Source organism: Leucopleurus acutus, assembly GCF_964270905.1.
Source record: "Leucopleurus acutus genome assembly, chromosome: 17".
NCBI classification, from domain to species: domain Eukaryota; kingdom Metazoa; phylum Chordata; class Mammalia; order Artiodactyla; family Delphinidae; genus Leucopleurus; species Leucopleurus acutus.
The window spans coordinates 47,065,226-47,082,358 of record NC_139159.1 but is presented as its reverse complement, the minus strand read 5'-3'; the positions used below and the strand labels follow the sequence as shown (position 1 = coordinate 47,082,358).

Here is a 17,133-nt window from a genome sequence, read left to right as displayed (position 1 = left end):
ACAGAGAACTTAAGTATTTTGCCCAAGATCACCCAGTGGACCTTGGATCTGGACCCAGACACTTTAGTTCCAGAATCTTTGCTCTTTTATTTTTTGGCCACTCGGCTTATGGGATCTTAGTTCCCCAATGACCAGTGGACCACTGGATGGCCAGGGAATTCCCAGAATCTTTGCTCTTAACAACTAGGCTATACTGCCTCTCTGTACTTCACTTTTCTCTGTTCGTTACTTTCTCAACAAGGTATTGTAGCTTTCAGGAAACGAGTCATACTTTTTAAATAATGGTTTTTACTGTGACTCTCATTGGGGGAAATACTTCTATTTGGGGAGAATAATTCATAAAAAGATGATCATAGGCCATCAGTTCATATTTACTGTCCTTTTTTTTTATTTTTATAGCTTGAACATTTTTTAATACTGAGCAATAAACATCAAACACGCTGATTGCTAGGCATAGTTCTTCGTTTCCAGGAAAAAAAAAGCTTCCCCTCCCTCCTTTTTAAATATAAGAGTATTTAATAGGAAAAGAGAAATAGGCTAATAAAATTTCTACCACCAAATAAAGTGACAGGACAAAAATGACTTCAGTATTCTTCCAATTTGCAAATGTTTTCCATTTACTTTAAAAGCACGTCTTATTGACAGATTCCTTCTCCACCTCTTACTTTTTTGAAGCCCAAGGAATGCTAGCATTTCAAACTCTTTATTTATTTTTATTTCAAAAATCTCATTTGCTTTTTAAGTTTTGTCCACAAATTCTGCTTCAGCAGACTATTTACTAATGAAGTAGAAAGTGAGTTCTCTTACTGCACCATAGACTAAGTGATGAATCAATTTCACAAGCAGGCCAGAAGCAGAAGCAGGTCACAGGGCTGGCTAGCACAGCAGACAGTGTGGACCTGGATCCCCAAGAGTTACATCTGTGATGCCAGCAGGGACTTCCGGTTGTCTCCTGAGACCTCTCCTTCCCTTCTTCCCTAGCAAATGAGTCCCAATTTCCCCTTTAACGAGGAGTAGCTACGTGGTACAATTCTGGACTCTGGGATGTTGGCAGCACAGTGTGCAGGGTGTGGGTTCCAAGAAACATCCTTCTCTGCTCTGTTTTGGTTCCTTCCTCTTCCTCCGGCTGGACTGGGGACAAGATGCTTGAAGCATGTGCAGCCATCTTGCACCATGAAGGAAAAGCAAGTGCTGGGAACAGTAGAGCAGCAGGAAGCAAGAAGACACCTGGGCCCTCATGACTTCGTAGAGACACATACAATCCTAGACCACCTGCCTTCAGATTATTCTCATGTATGATAGGAAAAGAAGCTTGTTTTGCCTAAGCTGCTGTTATTTTGTATTTTCTATCACTCACATCTGAACCTAATCCTAATGGACACAGAGCTCCAGTAGCTCTGGCAGTATTTCTTGTTGGGATTCTTCATCAAAGATTCATATACAGTTTACAGGCGTCTATAAACTTCTTGAAATTTTATGTTAAATCTTGTGTGCATTCATGCACTTCTCAGGGAGAAGAGGCACACGGCAACTCATTTAACTTTTCAGACCCTCAGCTTTCTTACCTGTAGTTAGGGCAGAACACATTCACTTCTGTAGTTGACTTCAGGAGTAGATATAATCTGCACAGTTAGGAGCATGGTGATAGTGCCCAGCATGACAGGCGCCCCTCTTATTTCCAAAATTTTGTAAACAGTCTTACCATATTTCCTATGGAGCTTAAATCTAGCTGCCATCTATGATTTCTCTTACTCCCTCTCATTAAATTACCATATTAGTTGTCAAGAACATAGATTATTTCTCTACGACGTCTCCTGCATTCCTTTATTTTTCTCCACACCAGTTACTACCTCTCCTCTCCTCACCTACCCCACCCCCACCCCCAGTTTACAGCCTTTGTCATCTCTTCTCTGAGACCCCTGACAGGTCTTCTCATTTTTTAAAAAAAATTAATTTATTATTATTTTTTGCCATACCATGCGGCTTGCGGGATCTTAGTTCCCTGACCAGGGACTGAACCCGGGCCCTGGCATTGAAAGCGCTAAGTCCTAACCACTGGACTGCCAGGGAATTCCCAGGTCTTCTCAATTTTGGTCTCTTCTTACTCCATTCCACTCTCTACCAGACTATCAGATTAATTTACCTCAAGTCCTGGACTGCCAATGGTTCTCTAATGCCCATCAAATGAAATACAAACTCCATACTCTAAAAAGTAGTCAAGGTAGTACAACACGGAAGAAAAACTTGTGGATTCATAAAAACCTAGACTTGAGTCTCGGTTTTACCTCCTTACTTGCTTTGTGATCTTGGAAAGATTATGTAACTTCTCAGACCTAAGTAACCTTAGCTCTAAAGTAGAGATAACAGTACCAAGTGCACAGGGTTACAGAGAAGATAGAAGAGACACGACATGTAAAAGGACAAGTTTGGAATGTGTTACCTTCTTTCCCTCCATGGAATGGTCGTACTAAAAACCCAGGTCTGCAGCTTATCACTTATCCACTAACCCCTTACTTGTATAATCTGTGCTGGTCAAACCAGATTATTTGCTACCTCCCAAGCATAAGTTCTGTCTTCTCTTATTCAATTCTGAAATTTTGTTCAGACTGATTTTTTTCATCATATGCCCTTTCCCCTCATTTTATATGTTGAAATCCCATTTGGCCTTCAAGGATCCTCTCAATTGCCATCTCCTCCGTGAAGCCTTTTCCTAATGTTTCCAGTCAGATGTAAACACTCCTTGTTTAAAAGGCATGTTCGTTATGTGTCTCCTATATCACTTCGCAGTTCTGCCTTGCCTTACTTTGTGTAATTGTTATTCCTCCAAAAAGACTATAGGTGCCTCCATATATACAATGGAATATTACTCAGCCCTAAAAAGAAGCGAAATTGAGTTATTTGTAGTGAGGTGGATGGGTCTAGAGTCTGTCATACAGAGTGAAGTAAGTCAGAAAGAGAAAAACAAATACCGTATGCTTACATATATATATGGAATCTAAGAAAAAAAAAAGGGTTCTGAAGAACCTAGGGGCAGGACAGGAATAAAGACGCAGACATAGGGAATGGACTTGAGAACATGGGGAGGGGGAAGGATAAGCTGGGATGAAGTGAGAGAGTGGCATGGACATATATACACTACCAAATGTAAAATAGATAGCTAGTGGGAAGCAGCCACATAGCACAGGGAGATCAGCTCGGTGCTTTGTGACCACCTAGAGGGGTGGGATAGGGAGGGTGGGAGGGAGACACAAGAGGGAGGGGATATGGGGATATAAATATACGGATAGCTGATTTACTTTGTTATACAGCAGCAACTAACACACCATTGTAAAGCAATTATACTCCAATAAAGATGTTAAAAAAAAAAAGACTATAGGTGCCTTGAGAGCAGAACTAGAGTCCTCTCCCACTCTGTATGTCTTATGGCCCTAGCACAGGTCCTTTTATCAGTATTTACTGAATTAACCTCAAAATTCTCAGGCGGAGCTCTTTTTAATATATTTCTAGATCCTTTTTAAAAAATACTTTTATAACACTATGAAGACAGAATATTTAAAAGTGTATCCAGGGAATACTCTATTTTAGGTTCCCCTTCATTGTCCAAAAAAGGAGGCAATGGCTTCTGGATGCAAAACACTTAGCAGTCAATCCAGCACTGTTACCCATCATTCAAAACTATTTATTATTGTGTCCAGTGGGTACACAGGACTTTTTCTTTCCTTTATTTCCTAAGAGTCGGGCTCTGCCTCTTACTTCCTCAAAGGCCGCAAGACTTCTTCTTTTCTGCATTTCAGCAACAATGAATTTCATATCTGGCTTTAAGCACCACTCCTAAAGATGATGGATAGGAGCAAAGCCTTCTGGGACACATTAGTACAGCTGCCAGTGGGCAGGAGGTGCTTATAAAATAAAAAGGCTCAGGATTCTGGGAACATATGTGCAGCTATAAGTGAACCGCCCAACACAGCTGAAAAGAAACACCCAAGAACTCTTCCTTTTATTCTTTTTAAGTTGTGCATGGAAGAGGCAAATCATATTAGATTGCAAGTAATTCTCTGAAGGTTTCTTTTTCTGTAGTGTCACCATGTACTAATATCATAACCTTTACCTATCAGGTCCATGTGCTTTAGAATCACAGGAAGCTTGTAATGTCAAGTTTAAAGCAGCAAAAGTCTAGTTTTTAATTTATTGGGTAATACTGAGTATTACTCTCTGACTTGGAACATTTTTGCACATAATTACGAAAAAAGAATGAAATCCACACAACTATAAGGTTTAATGAAACTTCACTTCAGTCGGTGGATAAGTATGTAAGATAAAATGTTATTAGAAAATCAAACAATTAAATCACTAAGCTACGGACATTAGGCATCACATTGTAAACTCAGTTTCAAGAACAGAAAATTATTTTATGTATAAAGCTCTCATATATCATTAGAACCAAGAGAGTATTTACAGAATCTGTGGAGTTGTTAATGTGTTACATAGTCACTGCATTAAAAAGGAAGCACTGACCAAGAAAGATACTTGGGGAAAAGAAAATATCTCATATGTATCTGTAAGACATAGAAACTTGCCTAATCTGTATTTTGAGAAGATGCCTGGGGAGGACAATAAGAAGATTTAAAAAAGCGATGTGAGGTTTATCTCTAGATGCAGATAGCCTGTGATGTGCAGAGAGAAACAGCTTTGACAGATATTTGCAAAAGAGAAAGCTGGAAAAACCACAGCAAAAAGGAGTAAATTTCTTTTAGTGAGGCAGTCTTTTTAGAGTCGCCTCCTCCTGTCAGTGGTGACTCTTCTCCAAAACCACAGACCATATATAAAAGGCTTCCCTCTTGGAAGGGTAGAATACACTGTGAAGATCTTCAGATTTGGTCAGACAAGAAAGAAGCAGCTGACTGCATGAGGCCAGTACTGACCATGAGTTTGGCCAGGTTAGCCAGGGTGGCAAACAAGAGCACTAAGAGACACGATATAGGATGAATCCCTTCACGGGTATCTGCAAAGCTCACAATGACCCCTAATTCACAGTCATGCTGGTGAATGTGATTCCACCCCATGGCCTTAGCTAAATGGGCCAAGAGCACCTGACACTAAACTAGGTCAGTCAGGAATGTGGAACGGGACCAGAGGTTGGACTTGTAAATGTGACTCTGGGAGCTCTGGGAGTTGTCGGGGACTACCAGGTGGTCTGAGAAGCAGAGGAAAAAAGAAGCTAGTCTGTTGAAAAGGAAGAATAAGGCAAATATGGGGAAAGACGCGGAGAAAAGTAAGAGTAGGTAAATACTCCCCTGGATTCCTGTCTTCCACTCCTGGCCCTATCCTTTACTAAAGACCCAGCTGCATTTTGCCCTTGGCCTCTAGGACTCACCACTGTATCTTTTTTTTTTTTTTTCCTCACATCTTTATTGGAGTATAAATGCTTTACAATGTTGTGGTAGTTTCTGCTTTACAACCAAGTGAATCAGCTATACATATACATATATGCCCATATGCCCTCCCTCTTGAGTCTCCCTCCCACCCGCCCTACCCCACCCCTCTAGGTGGTCACAAAGCACCAAGCTGATCTCCCTGTGCTATGCAGCAGCTTCCCACTAGCCATCCATTTTACATTTGGTAGTGTATATATGTCCATGCCACTCTCTCACTTCACCCCAAGTTCCCCTTCCCCTCTGGGCCCTCAAGTCCGTTCTCTACGTCTGCGTCTTTTTTCCTACCCTGCCATTAGGTTCATCAGTACTCCTTTTTTAAATTCCATATATATGTGTTAGCATATGGTATTTGTTTTCCCCACTGTATCTTGATACTAGCTCTCTCCTCTATTCTTCGCTAGGCCAGCTTCAGTGGGGTTTCTGCTACCTGCAACCTAGAGGACGGTAGCTGACATACTACCTTGGAGGCACTGACCATGACCATGTGGGAAGGTGGTGTCTTGTCTAGCAGCCATTTGTATCAGTGAAAGCATTCCATTAATCACATGCAGAGCCATCATTCTCAATAATTATTATGACATTAACAGACTACAAACACAAAAAGTATCTTTCTAAGAAAACAGGGCTTTCTTGGTCTAACACAGTGGGATCGAGGTTCTTTGGTCAATTGAGAGGATGACGATGAGGATGATGATATGATGATAATGACAGCAGTTACAGAGCACTGTAATAATAATTTACTGAGCCTTTACTATGCATGACACTATGCCAGGTGCTTTATATACATTATCTTTACTCCTCCCAACTCTTCAAGGTAGTAAGAGTGGGATTTTGTTTGGAAAGGTTTGTGACATACTGCACAATAGAGCCGTCATTTGGGAGAGGTCACCATGCTGGGCAGGCAGGTAGCCGCAAGAGGGTACTTAGCATGATGGATTCACCATGATTTAAGATCTGGCCATTGGTCTTGCAGTCTCAAGAAATTTCCATGGTGTCCTAGCACTGGCTAGATTTAGGAATGCTGAGTCATGTAACAAAGTTCACTAGAGACTGATATATAAACCAGATGCCAAGTTATTAATTTACCATAAGATGTATCACTGCCAAGCAGCCTGGATACTGATGCTGGCCTGAGAAGTGTATGAAACTCTCTGTAGACAGATTGCATCAGGAGTCAAACTATTAGAAGGTTGTTTGGGGGGTTAGATGATTTGAATGTTAGACACAGAGATCTGACAGCTGCTACATTCATCTTCATAAAGGGGATTTAGCTCCCAGGTGAACCAGACACTTAGGCACCATTTCTTTGAATGCTGCCAGGAGGGCTTCTTCCAACAAATGCTTCCATGACCATCCTAGGCTTCTAGAGCTCACCAGTTCTCCTTCTGAAGGAAACATTCTTTTTTTAGATATCTTTATACCCAAACCATCTTGTTTCTGGGAGTCCTTTTATTTATTTAATGTTATTTTGCATATCTTTGGTCTGATTCATTATTTCATGATTTAACAGTTTGAAGCAAAGGGATAATTTTATTTTCCTTCTTTCCACATTTCTCAACAGAGTCCCTCACTGTCACTTAAATGTGACAATACATCTACAAATGTATTGTAGATGTGTCCCATTTGTAGATGTGTCAAAACAATTCCATTGTTTTACAAATAAGGTAAAGAACGTAAGTTTTGGAGTCAGAAAGACCTGAGATGAAATTCTGGCTCTCCCACTTCTTATGATTCAAGAACACTTAATTTCTCTTTATAAGTTTCCCCACTCATAAAATGGGGATAATGCCCACCCCTCAGAATAGAATGAGATTTAATGGGGTTATGTATGCAAAGCACTTAGCACAGTGTTGGGGGTCAAACACAAAGACCATCCTAACACTTTGGAGGAAAAATAACACAGATCTCAACCATTTAGATTCTCCTTGGCTTCCAAGCATACGTTTTTTTTTGTTGTCTTCCAGTGTGGTTTCACTTTGATTTTTATAGTCATATTAGTGTTACTTTAAAAACTAATATCCATGACTTTTAAACTGGATAAACAAAAATGAATTGGGCATGAGTGCACTGATTTCTTTGGCTTACCATTCTCTTTCTCCACCAGAAATAAACAAATGACACAGCTTGCTTTTGTCTTTTTCTTCCTGTTATCCTTGAGAAGATATCTTTTAAGGACTCTAGTCATATAAGAGTTCTGCACCTAATTCTGAAGCTTGAAAATGCCTTTTTAACTGAGAAAGTGCTATGAAATTATAGAGCTTTAGTAAAAAATTTATTCTTTTTTTGCCAATTAATTCAATTTACTCTTCAGATGTCAGGATTCCCCAAATTACATGATTCCTTCTATATAATGGGTCTATCCTAATATATATTCAGCTATTCTATCTCCTGAGTTTGCATATGCAATTATGTCCTCTCTTTTCCATTAGATTATAAACCTTACAAGAGTAGGGACAGATCTTCTATCTCTTTATATCTTCACTGTCTATAGTATCCTATATTGATATTGTAGTGTAGTATCCTATATTGATATTGGGAAGATATTCAACAATTACTTGTTGATGATAAATGCTATGAAGTAGAAATAAAAACAACAGATATATATGTTTATCTTCTCATTTGTTAACTATATTCACATTTTCTGAAGGTGTAGATATGAATTTAAATATCTTGTTTAATTTTTCTAATGTAAGGTTTTTTGAACATGTGTTAATTTTTCCCTACATTACTTAAACATGCTCTTTCCCTTTTATTTGACTTTAACGCCAGTAATCTTATGTACACACTAGATATTTCTTGCATTAGAGAAATTGCTGACTTTAGCTCCTGTATCTTTCCTTTTAATCCATACAGTTATGTTATGCTTCATTTCACTCCTTTAACTTTACTTCACATCTATTTAAATTGCTTCAGTGATAGCAATACAATCTTACCTTAAGAAACAGGAAACATCTCAAATAAACAACCTAACCTTGCACCTAAAGCAATTAGAGAAAGAAGAACAAAAAAACCCCCAAAGTTAGCAGGAGGAAAGAAATCATAAAAATCAGATCAGAAATAAATGAAAAAGAAATGAAGGAAACGATAGCAAAGATCAATACAACTAAAAGCTGGTTCTTTGAAAGGATAAACAAAATTGATAAACCATTAGCTAGACTCATCAAGAAAAAAAGGGAGAAGACTCAAATCAATAGAATTAGAAATGAAAAAGGAGAAGTAACAACTGACACTGCAGAAATACAAAAGATCATGAGAGATTACTACAAGCAACTCTATGCCAATAAAATGGACAACCTGGAAGAAATGGACAAATTCTTAGAAAGGCACAACCTGCCAAGACTGAATCAGGAAGAAACAGAAAATATGAACAGACCAATCACAAGCACTGAAATTGAAACTGTGATTAAAAATCTTCCAACAAGCAAAAGCCCAGGACCAGATGGCTTCACAGGCGAATTCTATCAAACATTTAGAGAAGAGCTATCACCTATCCTTCTCAGACTCTTCCAAAATATAGCAGAGGGAGGAACACTCCCCAACTCATTCTACGAGGCCACCATCACCCTGATACCAAAACCAGACAAGGATGTCACAAAGAAAGAAAACTACAGGCCAGTATCACTGATGAACATAGATGCAAAGATCCTCAACAAAATACTAGCAAACAGAATCCAACAGCACATTAAACGGATCATACACCATGATCAAGTGGGGTTTATTCCAGGAATGCAAGGATTCTTCAATATACGCAAATCAATCAACGTGATACACCATATTAACAAATTGAAGGAGAAAAACCATATGATCATCTCAATAGATGCAGAGAAAGCTTTTGACAAAATTCAACACCAATTTATGATAAAAACCCTGCAGAAAGTAGGCATAGAGGGAACTTTCCTCAACATAATAAAGGCCATATATGACAAACCCACAGCCAACATCGTCCTCAATGGTGAAAAGCTGAAAGCATTTCCACTAAGATCAGGAACAAGACAAGGTTGCCCACTCTCACCACTCTTATTCAACATAGTTTTGGAAGTTTTAGCCATAGCAATCAGAGAAGAAAAGGAAATAAAAGGAATCCAAATCGGAAAAGAAGAAGTAAAGCTGTCACTGTTTGCAGATGACATGATACTATACATAGAGAATCCTAAAGATGCTACCAGAAAACTACTAGAGCTAATCAATGAATTTGGTAAAGTAGCAGGATACAAAATTAATGCACAGAAATCTCTGGCATTCCTATACACTAAGGATGAAAAATCTGAAAGTGAAATCAAGAAAACACTCCCATTTACCATTGCAACAAAAAGAATAAAATACCTAGGAATAAACCTACCTAAGGAGACAAAAGACCTGTATGCAGAAAATTATAAGACACTGATGAAAGAAATTAAAGATGATACAAATAGATGGAGAGATATACCATGTTCTTGGATTGGAAGAATCAACATTGTGAAAATGACTCTACTACCCAAAGCAATCTACAGATTCAATGCAATCCCTATGAAACTACCACTGGCATTTTTCACAGAACTAGAACAAAAAATTTCACAATTTGTATGGAAACACAAAAGACCCCGAATAGCCAAAGCAATCTTGAGAACGAAAAATGGAGCTGGAGGAATCAGGCTTCTTGACTTCAGACTATACTACAAAGCTACAGTAATCAAGACAGTATGGTACTGGCACAAAAACAGAAATATAGATCAATGGAACAGGATAGAAAGTCCAGAGATAAACCCACGCACATATGGTCACCTTATCTTTGACAAAGGAGGCAGAAATGTACAGTGGAGAAAGGACAGCCTATTCAATAAGTGGTGTTGGGAAAACTGGACAGCTACATGTAAAAGTATGAGATTAGATCACTCCCTAACACCATACACAAAAATAAGCTCAAAATGGATTAAAGACCTAAATGCAAGGCCAGAAACTATCAAACTCTTAGAGGAAAACATAGGCAGAACACTCTATGACATAAATCACAGCAAGGTCCTTTTTGACCCACCTCCTAGAGAAATGGAAATAAAAACAAAAGTAAACAAATGGGACCTAATGAAACTTAAAAGCTTTTGCGCAGCAAAGGAAACCATAAAGAAGACCAAAAGACAACCCTCAGAATGGGAGAAAATATTTGCAAATGAAGCAACTGACAAAGGATTAATCTCCAAAATTTACAAGCAGCTCATGCAGCTTAATAACAAAAAAACAAACAACCCAATCCAAAAATGGGCAGAAGACCTAAATAGACATTTCTCCAAAGAAGATATACAGAGTGCCAACAAACACATGAAAGAATGCTCAACATCACTAATCATGAGAGAAATGCAAATCAAAACTACAATGAGATATCATCTCACACCAGTCAGAATGGCCATCATCAAAAAATCTAGAAACAATAAATGCTGGAGAGGGTGTGGAGAAAAGGGAACCCTCTTACACTGTTGGTGGGAATGTAAATTGATACAGCCACTGTGGAGAACAGTATGGAGGTTCCTTAAAAAGCTACAAATAGAACTACCATATGACCCAGCAATCCCACTACTGGGCATATACCCTGAGAAAACCATAATTCAAAAAGAGTCATGTACCAAAATGTTTATTGCAGCTCTATTTACAATAGCCCAGAGATGGAAACAACCTAAGTGTCCATCATTGGATGAATGGATAAAGAAGATGTGGCACATATATACAATGGAATATTACTCAGCCATAAAAAGAGACAAAATTGAGCTATTTGTAATGAGGTGGATAGACCTAGAGTCTGTCATACAGAGTGAAGTAAGTCAGAAAGAGAGAGACAAATACCGTATGCTAACACATATATATGGAATTTAAGAAAAAAAAATGTCATGAAAAACCTAGGGGTGAAACAGGAATAAAGACACAGACTTACTAGAGAATGAACTTGAGGCTATGGGGAGGGGGAAGGGTAAACGGTGACAAAGCGATAAAGAGGCATGGACATATATACACTACCAACGTAAGGTAGATAGCTAGTGGGAAGCAGCCGTATAGCACAGGGAGATCAGCTCGGTGCTTTGTGACCGCTTGGAGGGGTGGGATAGGGAGGGTGGGAGGGAGGGAGATGCAAGCGGGAAGAGATATGGGAATATATGTATATATATAACTGATTCATTTTGTTGTGAAGCTGAAACTAACATACCATTGTAAAGCAATTATACTCCAATAAAGATGTTAAAAAAAGAAAAAAAAAATTGCTTCAGTGATCCCAACCCAACATTTAGTGTTTATCTTGAATTGTAATGTTCAAGCTTTACACTCTTGAGATCCTTGGGGAAAGATGCTATTTAGTATGGGCTACTGTCACATACCTAACGAAGATACCTAAAAATTTAGTACGATACATAAATGAAAATAAATATAAAAACAAGAATAATACAGTATTGAGAGAACAAGAACAAGCACCATGTCAGATCTGTGTGAGAATTAAAATCTCCACTACCAATTCCACTACAAAGGATGAATTAAAAATTTACAATCTGAGAACACGGGTATTTCCTAAATGGAATCCTCAGTAGGCAGTGTACACAACAGGATGAGGAGAGAGGAAAACTTACAGTATGTGTCAGACACAGTGCCAGAAATTTCTTATATTTCAGCTCATTTAAATAGCACAACATTCCTTCTAGGTTGATGACATTACTCTAACTTACAGATCCTATTTTTTTTTTTTTTTTTTTTTTGTGGTACGCGGGCCTCTCACTGTTGTGGCCTCTCCCGTTGCGGAGCACAGGCTCCGGACGCGCAGGCTCAGCGGCCATGGCTCACGGGCCCAGCCGCTCCACGGCACGTGGGATCTTCCCAGACCGGGGCACGAACCCGTGTCCCTTGCGTCGGCAGGTGGACTCTCAACCACTGCGCCACCAGGGAAGCCCAGATCCTAATTTTATTGACATCTAAATATACTATTAACACTTAAAATTTAATGTGATAAAACTGACCACAAAATAAGCTCCTTTGGTTTTCTGTGAACATTAATTTCAGGGTCTTTATTCTGAACCTATGGCTAGTTTAATATTATAGACATGTTTTCCATATTTTTCAGTATAATCACAAAATAAACTCCATAAAGTCATTTGAGGAGCCTGTTTATAAATCCTAATATTAATTATGGAAAGAGATATAAACAGATATATTTAAGGGTTCTATATAAGTGAACTCTGTAAGGTCAGTTTCTTATGAACTAAATGGTCCTGAAGGAAAAAATTAATCCAAGCTTGATTCTGTTTTTAGGACTAAAACCAAGGAGATGAACTTGTTTTTGTATTTAAGGATGAGCCTCTGCCTAGGGGGCAGTGGGCTTGGCAGAAGAGTCAATGATCTCACCAAGAGTCTGTGTAATGTAATGACATTAGACTGCCTGTTTATAGTAGGTAATGCCACTGAAGCATAACACAGTGCATCCTGCCATAATTCAGTCTGTAAAACCAAATGCATTCAATAGTGCCATAAAATAATGACAAACAGTGTAATGCTTTTGAATTATACAGAACAGGAGCACAGACATCCATGTACTCATTGATCCATTCAATATACTGAGCATCTCCACTGCAGTGGATACTATACGGAGCATAATGAAAATTAGATGTGGTCATTTCCTTTGGAAACCTACAGTCTAGGAGGGAGACAAGATATGGATAATTAAAATGTGAGGAATAGGTGAGAAACAGCATAAAGGTGGTGCCATGAAGTGTTACAGAACTTCAGAGAAAGGCAGTATCATGTTTGGAGATGGTGTCCAGGAAAGGCTTCATGGAATAGATGGCACTGGAGCTGTCTGGATGTGTGGATAGGATTTCAGCAGAAAAGGGAGAGACTCAAATGAAGAGGGAGTGGTACGGATGTGGGAGACCACAGGATGGTTCGGGAATGCTGAATAGGCCAGTTTGATTAGAGCATAGATCACGCAGAAGGGAAGGAAAGGCAAAGCTGGGTCGGGAGGTTCTGCAGGGCCCTCAAGGTCAGTCTAGCAGTGATAGGACCGCTGAAGGTTTTTCTCAGGGAATGACACAATCCACCTGTTCCTTTAAGAAGTTAGCAGGATAGGTTGGAAGGAGAAGAGATTGAAGGCTAGAATTTCACTTAGGAGGCTTTTTAGTGGTCCAGGCATTTGCTTGTGAAGAAGTGGAGGGAAGGAAATTAACATTTATTAAGAGCTCACTATGTGTAAGGCACTTATTTGTTTTAGCGATAATATTTCACTTAAATCTCGTGACAACTCTGCAAGGTAAATAGCATTAACTCCGGTGTTCAGTTGACGAAATTAAGGCTCTAAGAGACCAGCAGTTTGCTTATGGTCACTGAGTTAGTAAAATACAAAGGGGGAGGGGAACAGGAGTCAGCAGTTGAGACTTTAATGTCTACATTATCTACACTATACCATGTTGATAAAGGGCTTTCTTTTTATAAGTTCCCTGCTATTCAGGATTGGTACTTCAATATTTTAGCGGTGCCTCCAGTACAGACCTAGAGATAATCACATAGAACAGGAAAATGATTCTGACAACAGAGAGGTTAAATGCTGAATGCTTGAATGCTTGAATGCTGAAAATAGGGAAATTCTTCTGCCCCAAACAACCAGAGAAACTTGCCTGCTAGACAGAGAGCTTCTGATGAGTAGACAGTGTCTTATCTGGCTCTGAATCCCCAGGAGTATGCTCAGGGTCTGGCACTGCAAGCACTCAAGGAAAAAGCTGTCATACTTCTACAGATGAGGTCACCCCAACCCTTGGGACAAATTCTGCTCCTAGCTGGGGGAATATAAGCTTAGGCTGGGAGCTCAGTAGCATGGCAACTTTCTGCCAGTCCTGCTCTGTTCTTCCATCCCAGCTGTCAATTCTGGGTGTTCTTTCTTACCACTGGGATCAAGGTTTCCCCTTCAGCTTAGAGTAGGTACAACCCTGTCTTGCTTCGTAGGCCAGCATCCTTGTCTTTGAACTCTGCCATGTATCAGCTCCTCTTTCCAACAAGATAGGAAACATAGCAGGACCTCTCTGATACCAGCTCTTTGCATGTTGAAATCTGCCAGGCTTCGTTCACGCAATGCTTATGTGCCAAGTCTACTGTATAGGCCCCTCGGACTATCCCAGATCTCCTAGACTACTCCAGCTGGTCTGTAGAGCCGTTAGACCCCAGCTCTCCCTGATCTAGCCTATGCTTCTGCTTGATGAAAAGACTTTTGACGATAATCACTGTAATAGTACTGGTAGTACACAGACTTACACAGCACTCACCATGTGCCAGGCATTGTTCCATGTGTCTTATAAATATTAATTCCTGTAAGCATGACATTATTAGTGGCCTCACTTTACTAATGAAAGAAAAGCAAAACAGAAAACCTGAGGCTGAGAGATTAAGTTACTTATCGAAGGTGACACAGTTTGCAAATGGCAGAGCCAGAATTTGAACCCAGGCATTCTGGCTATAGTTCATTCTCTTAACCACTATGCTCTCCTGCCTCTCCGGTGGCAGTGAGAAGATGAACATGTCACTAGTGAATGTACTTACTACCTTAAATGCTCTGTTTAATACAACTGGCATAATACTACCAACCAACAGTTATCAGGCTTATGTTAACTAACATGTAACTATAAATCTGAATCCCAAAATCAGTTATAAAGAAGCCTTTACATGATACTGAAACTTTGATATATGAGTATTTTCATTTTTTTTTTTTTTTTTTTTTTGCGGTACGCGGGCCTCTCACCGTTGTGGCCTCTCCCATTGCAGAGCACAGGCTCCAGACGCGCAGGCTCAGCTGCCATGGCTCACGGGCCCAGCCGCTCCGCGGCATGTGGGATCTTCCCGGACCGGGGCACGAACCCGCGTCCCCTGCATCGGCAGGCGGACTCCCAACCACTGTGTCACCAGGGCAGCCCAAGTATTTTCATTTTGACTGAAAATACTACAGATGTTCTACATTTAGGCAAGTTTAACAAGACAGCAGGATTCAAAGACAATGCCAGTTTATTTAGCAAAAATAATCCAAGAATACTGGGAGAGAAGATAATCATGAATATGACCTTGACAGAGGGGAAGCAAATGTGAGGATTTAAGAATCAAAGCAGAGTTGCTAAGAGGGTAGGTCTCAAAAGTTCTCATCACAAGAAAAAAAAAAACAAAAGAAAGTAGATATTGTTGACATCTTGGCAAACTGGATAGTTCTGCATACTCTAGTTCACTTGACAAAATGATGACACATTTCATTGTTATCAATTCAGAACGTGAACATCTGACTATATTATAACCAGGAATTTAAACAAGAATTAAATAAGCATATAATAATACCAATGTTAATATGTACTGTGGTCTCCTCTGATTTGTATTATTATTCTGAGTTGTTAAGTGTAGAGCAGTCATTAAAAAAACTGGCTCATATTTCTATACCAGGGGCTGGAGATAAGTGATCAAGACATACAAGAGAGGTAGGCAGTGCAGAGATCAGAGGTCCTTACAGGCCATAGTAAGATACCGAATTCTGTTAGTCTTAAAGGGAGCCACCATCAGGTTTTAAGTTAGGGGAGTGACGTAACCTAACCTACATTTTCAAAAGATCACTCTAGCTGTTGTTTGGAAAATGCATTACAAGGAGTCAAGGATGGAATCATAGAGACCAATTAGGAAGCTACTGTAGTAGGGAACGGAAGATGGTAGCTTGAACTCAAGTTGTACCAGTAGAAACAGAAAGAAGTAGATGGAATAGGGACATATTTGGAGGTCGAGCTGACACGACTTATTGATGAATTAGATGTGAGCAGTTAGGGAAAAAGAGTAATCAGGAATGACTTCGAGTGGATGGTTATGTGATCTAGTAACAGGTAGACCGCTAAGAGAAAAACAAATTTTAGGAGAAATTCAGATCCACAGAATATTAATAAGTAGAATAATAATATAGTGCTAGCCACACTCAGGGAAATGACAAGCAAAAAACTTTCCACAAAATCATACAGAATATGATCACTGGTTAGATGGTTTTCCTATCAGCCTACCACGAGGCCCAAGACCATTTTCAGCTCGGGAAATGAAATGCAAATTAAGTCATCCTTTCTGGCCCTTATGGGGACATATCTCATTTCATAGAACAGTTCTAAAAATGCTGAAGAGTGTGAGCACATGGTAGGTCCTCAGAAAATGTGTGTTGAACTCAGTGACACCTGTTTGTCCCATTACTACCTGAAGACTATGTAAGCTACCTGTAACAGGTTGAAGAGTAGAATTAAGAACTCTCAGGATTGCCATGTACCATGAATCTGAATGACATTATTCTCTTATTATACAATTTCTAGTATGTGTGTGTCTCGTGTGTGTGTGTGTGTGTATGTGTACATATGTGTTTGTATACGCACATACATGTGTATTTCTCTCTGATACAACTTATGGAGAAGATAGGTATGCTCCCAACATTTTTCCTATGATCAAATCAGCACTTTCCCACACTGTCTTTTATTTTGAAATGAAGAGCCATTCCATACCTGTAGCATATCACCAAGGTCTGCTGTGCTAATATCTGGATCCTCTGTGGTGTTGAAGGGCACAGGAGTTATGTGTACAAGGGTGAGCACTCTAGGTTCTGGATATCTCCATAACATCATCCCTGGGCTATCTTCGGTTTCATTGTAAAACAAGACCTCATAGACACCAGGCATTTTCAAAGCTTCTGTTAAACGAAAGT

At 39.5% G+C, this 17,133-nt stretch overlaps 1 protein-coding gene across 8 annotated transcripts in view; it reads right to left on the bottom strand.

The window, feature by feature from the left end:
* Positions 1–17,133, bottom strand: part of VPS13B (vacuolar protein sorting 13 homolog B) — an 808,377-nt gene that overhangs the window by 133,076 nt on the left and 658,168 nt on the right. For all 8 annotated transcript variants that reach the window (XM_082859134.1, XM_082859132.1, XM_082859133.1 and 5 more), the window contains one exon: positions 16,934–17,118. In XM_082859134.1, the coding sequence (XP_082715260.1) occupies positions 16,934–17,118 (185 nt within the window). The remainder of the gene's footprint in view (positions 1–16,933; positions 17,119–17,133) is intronic.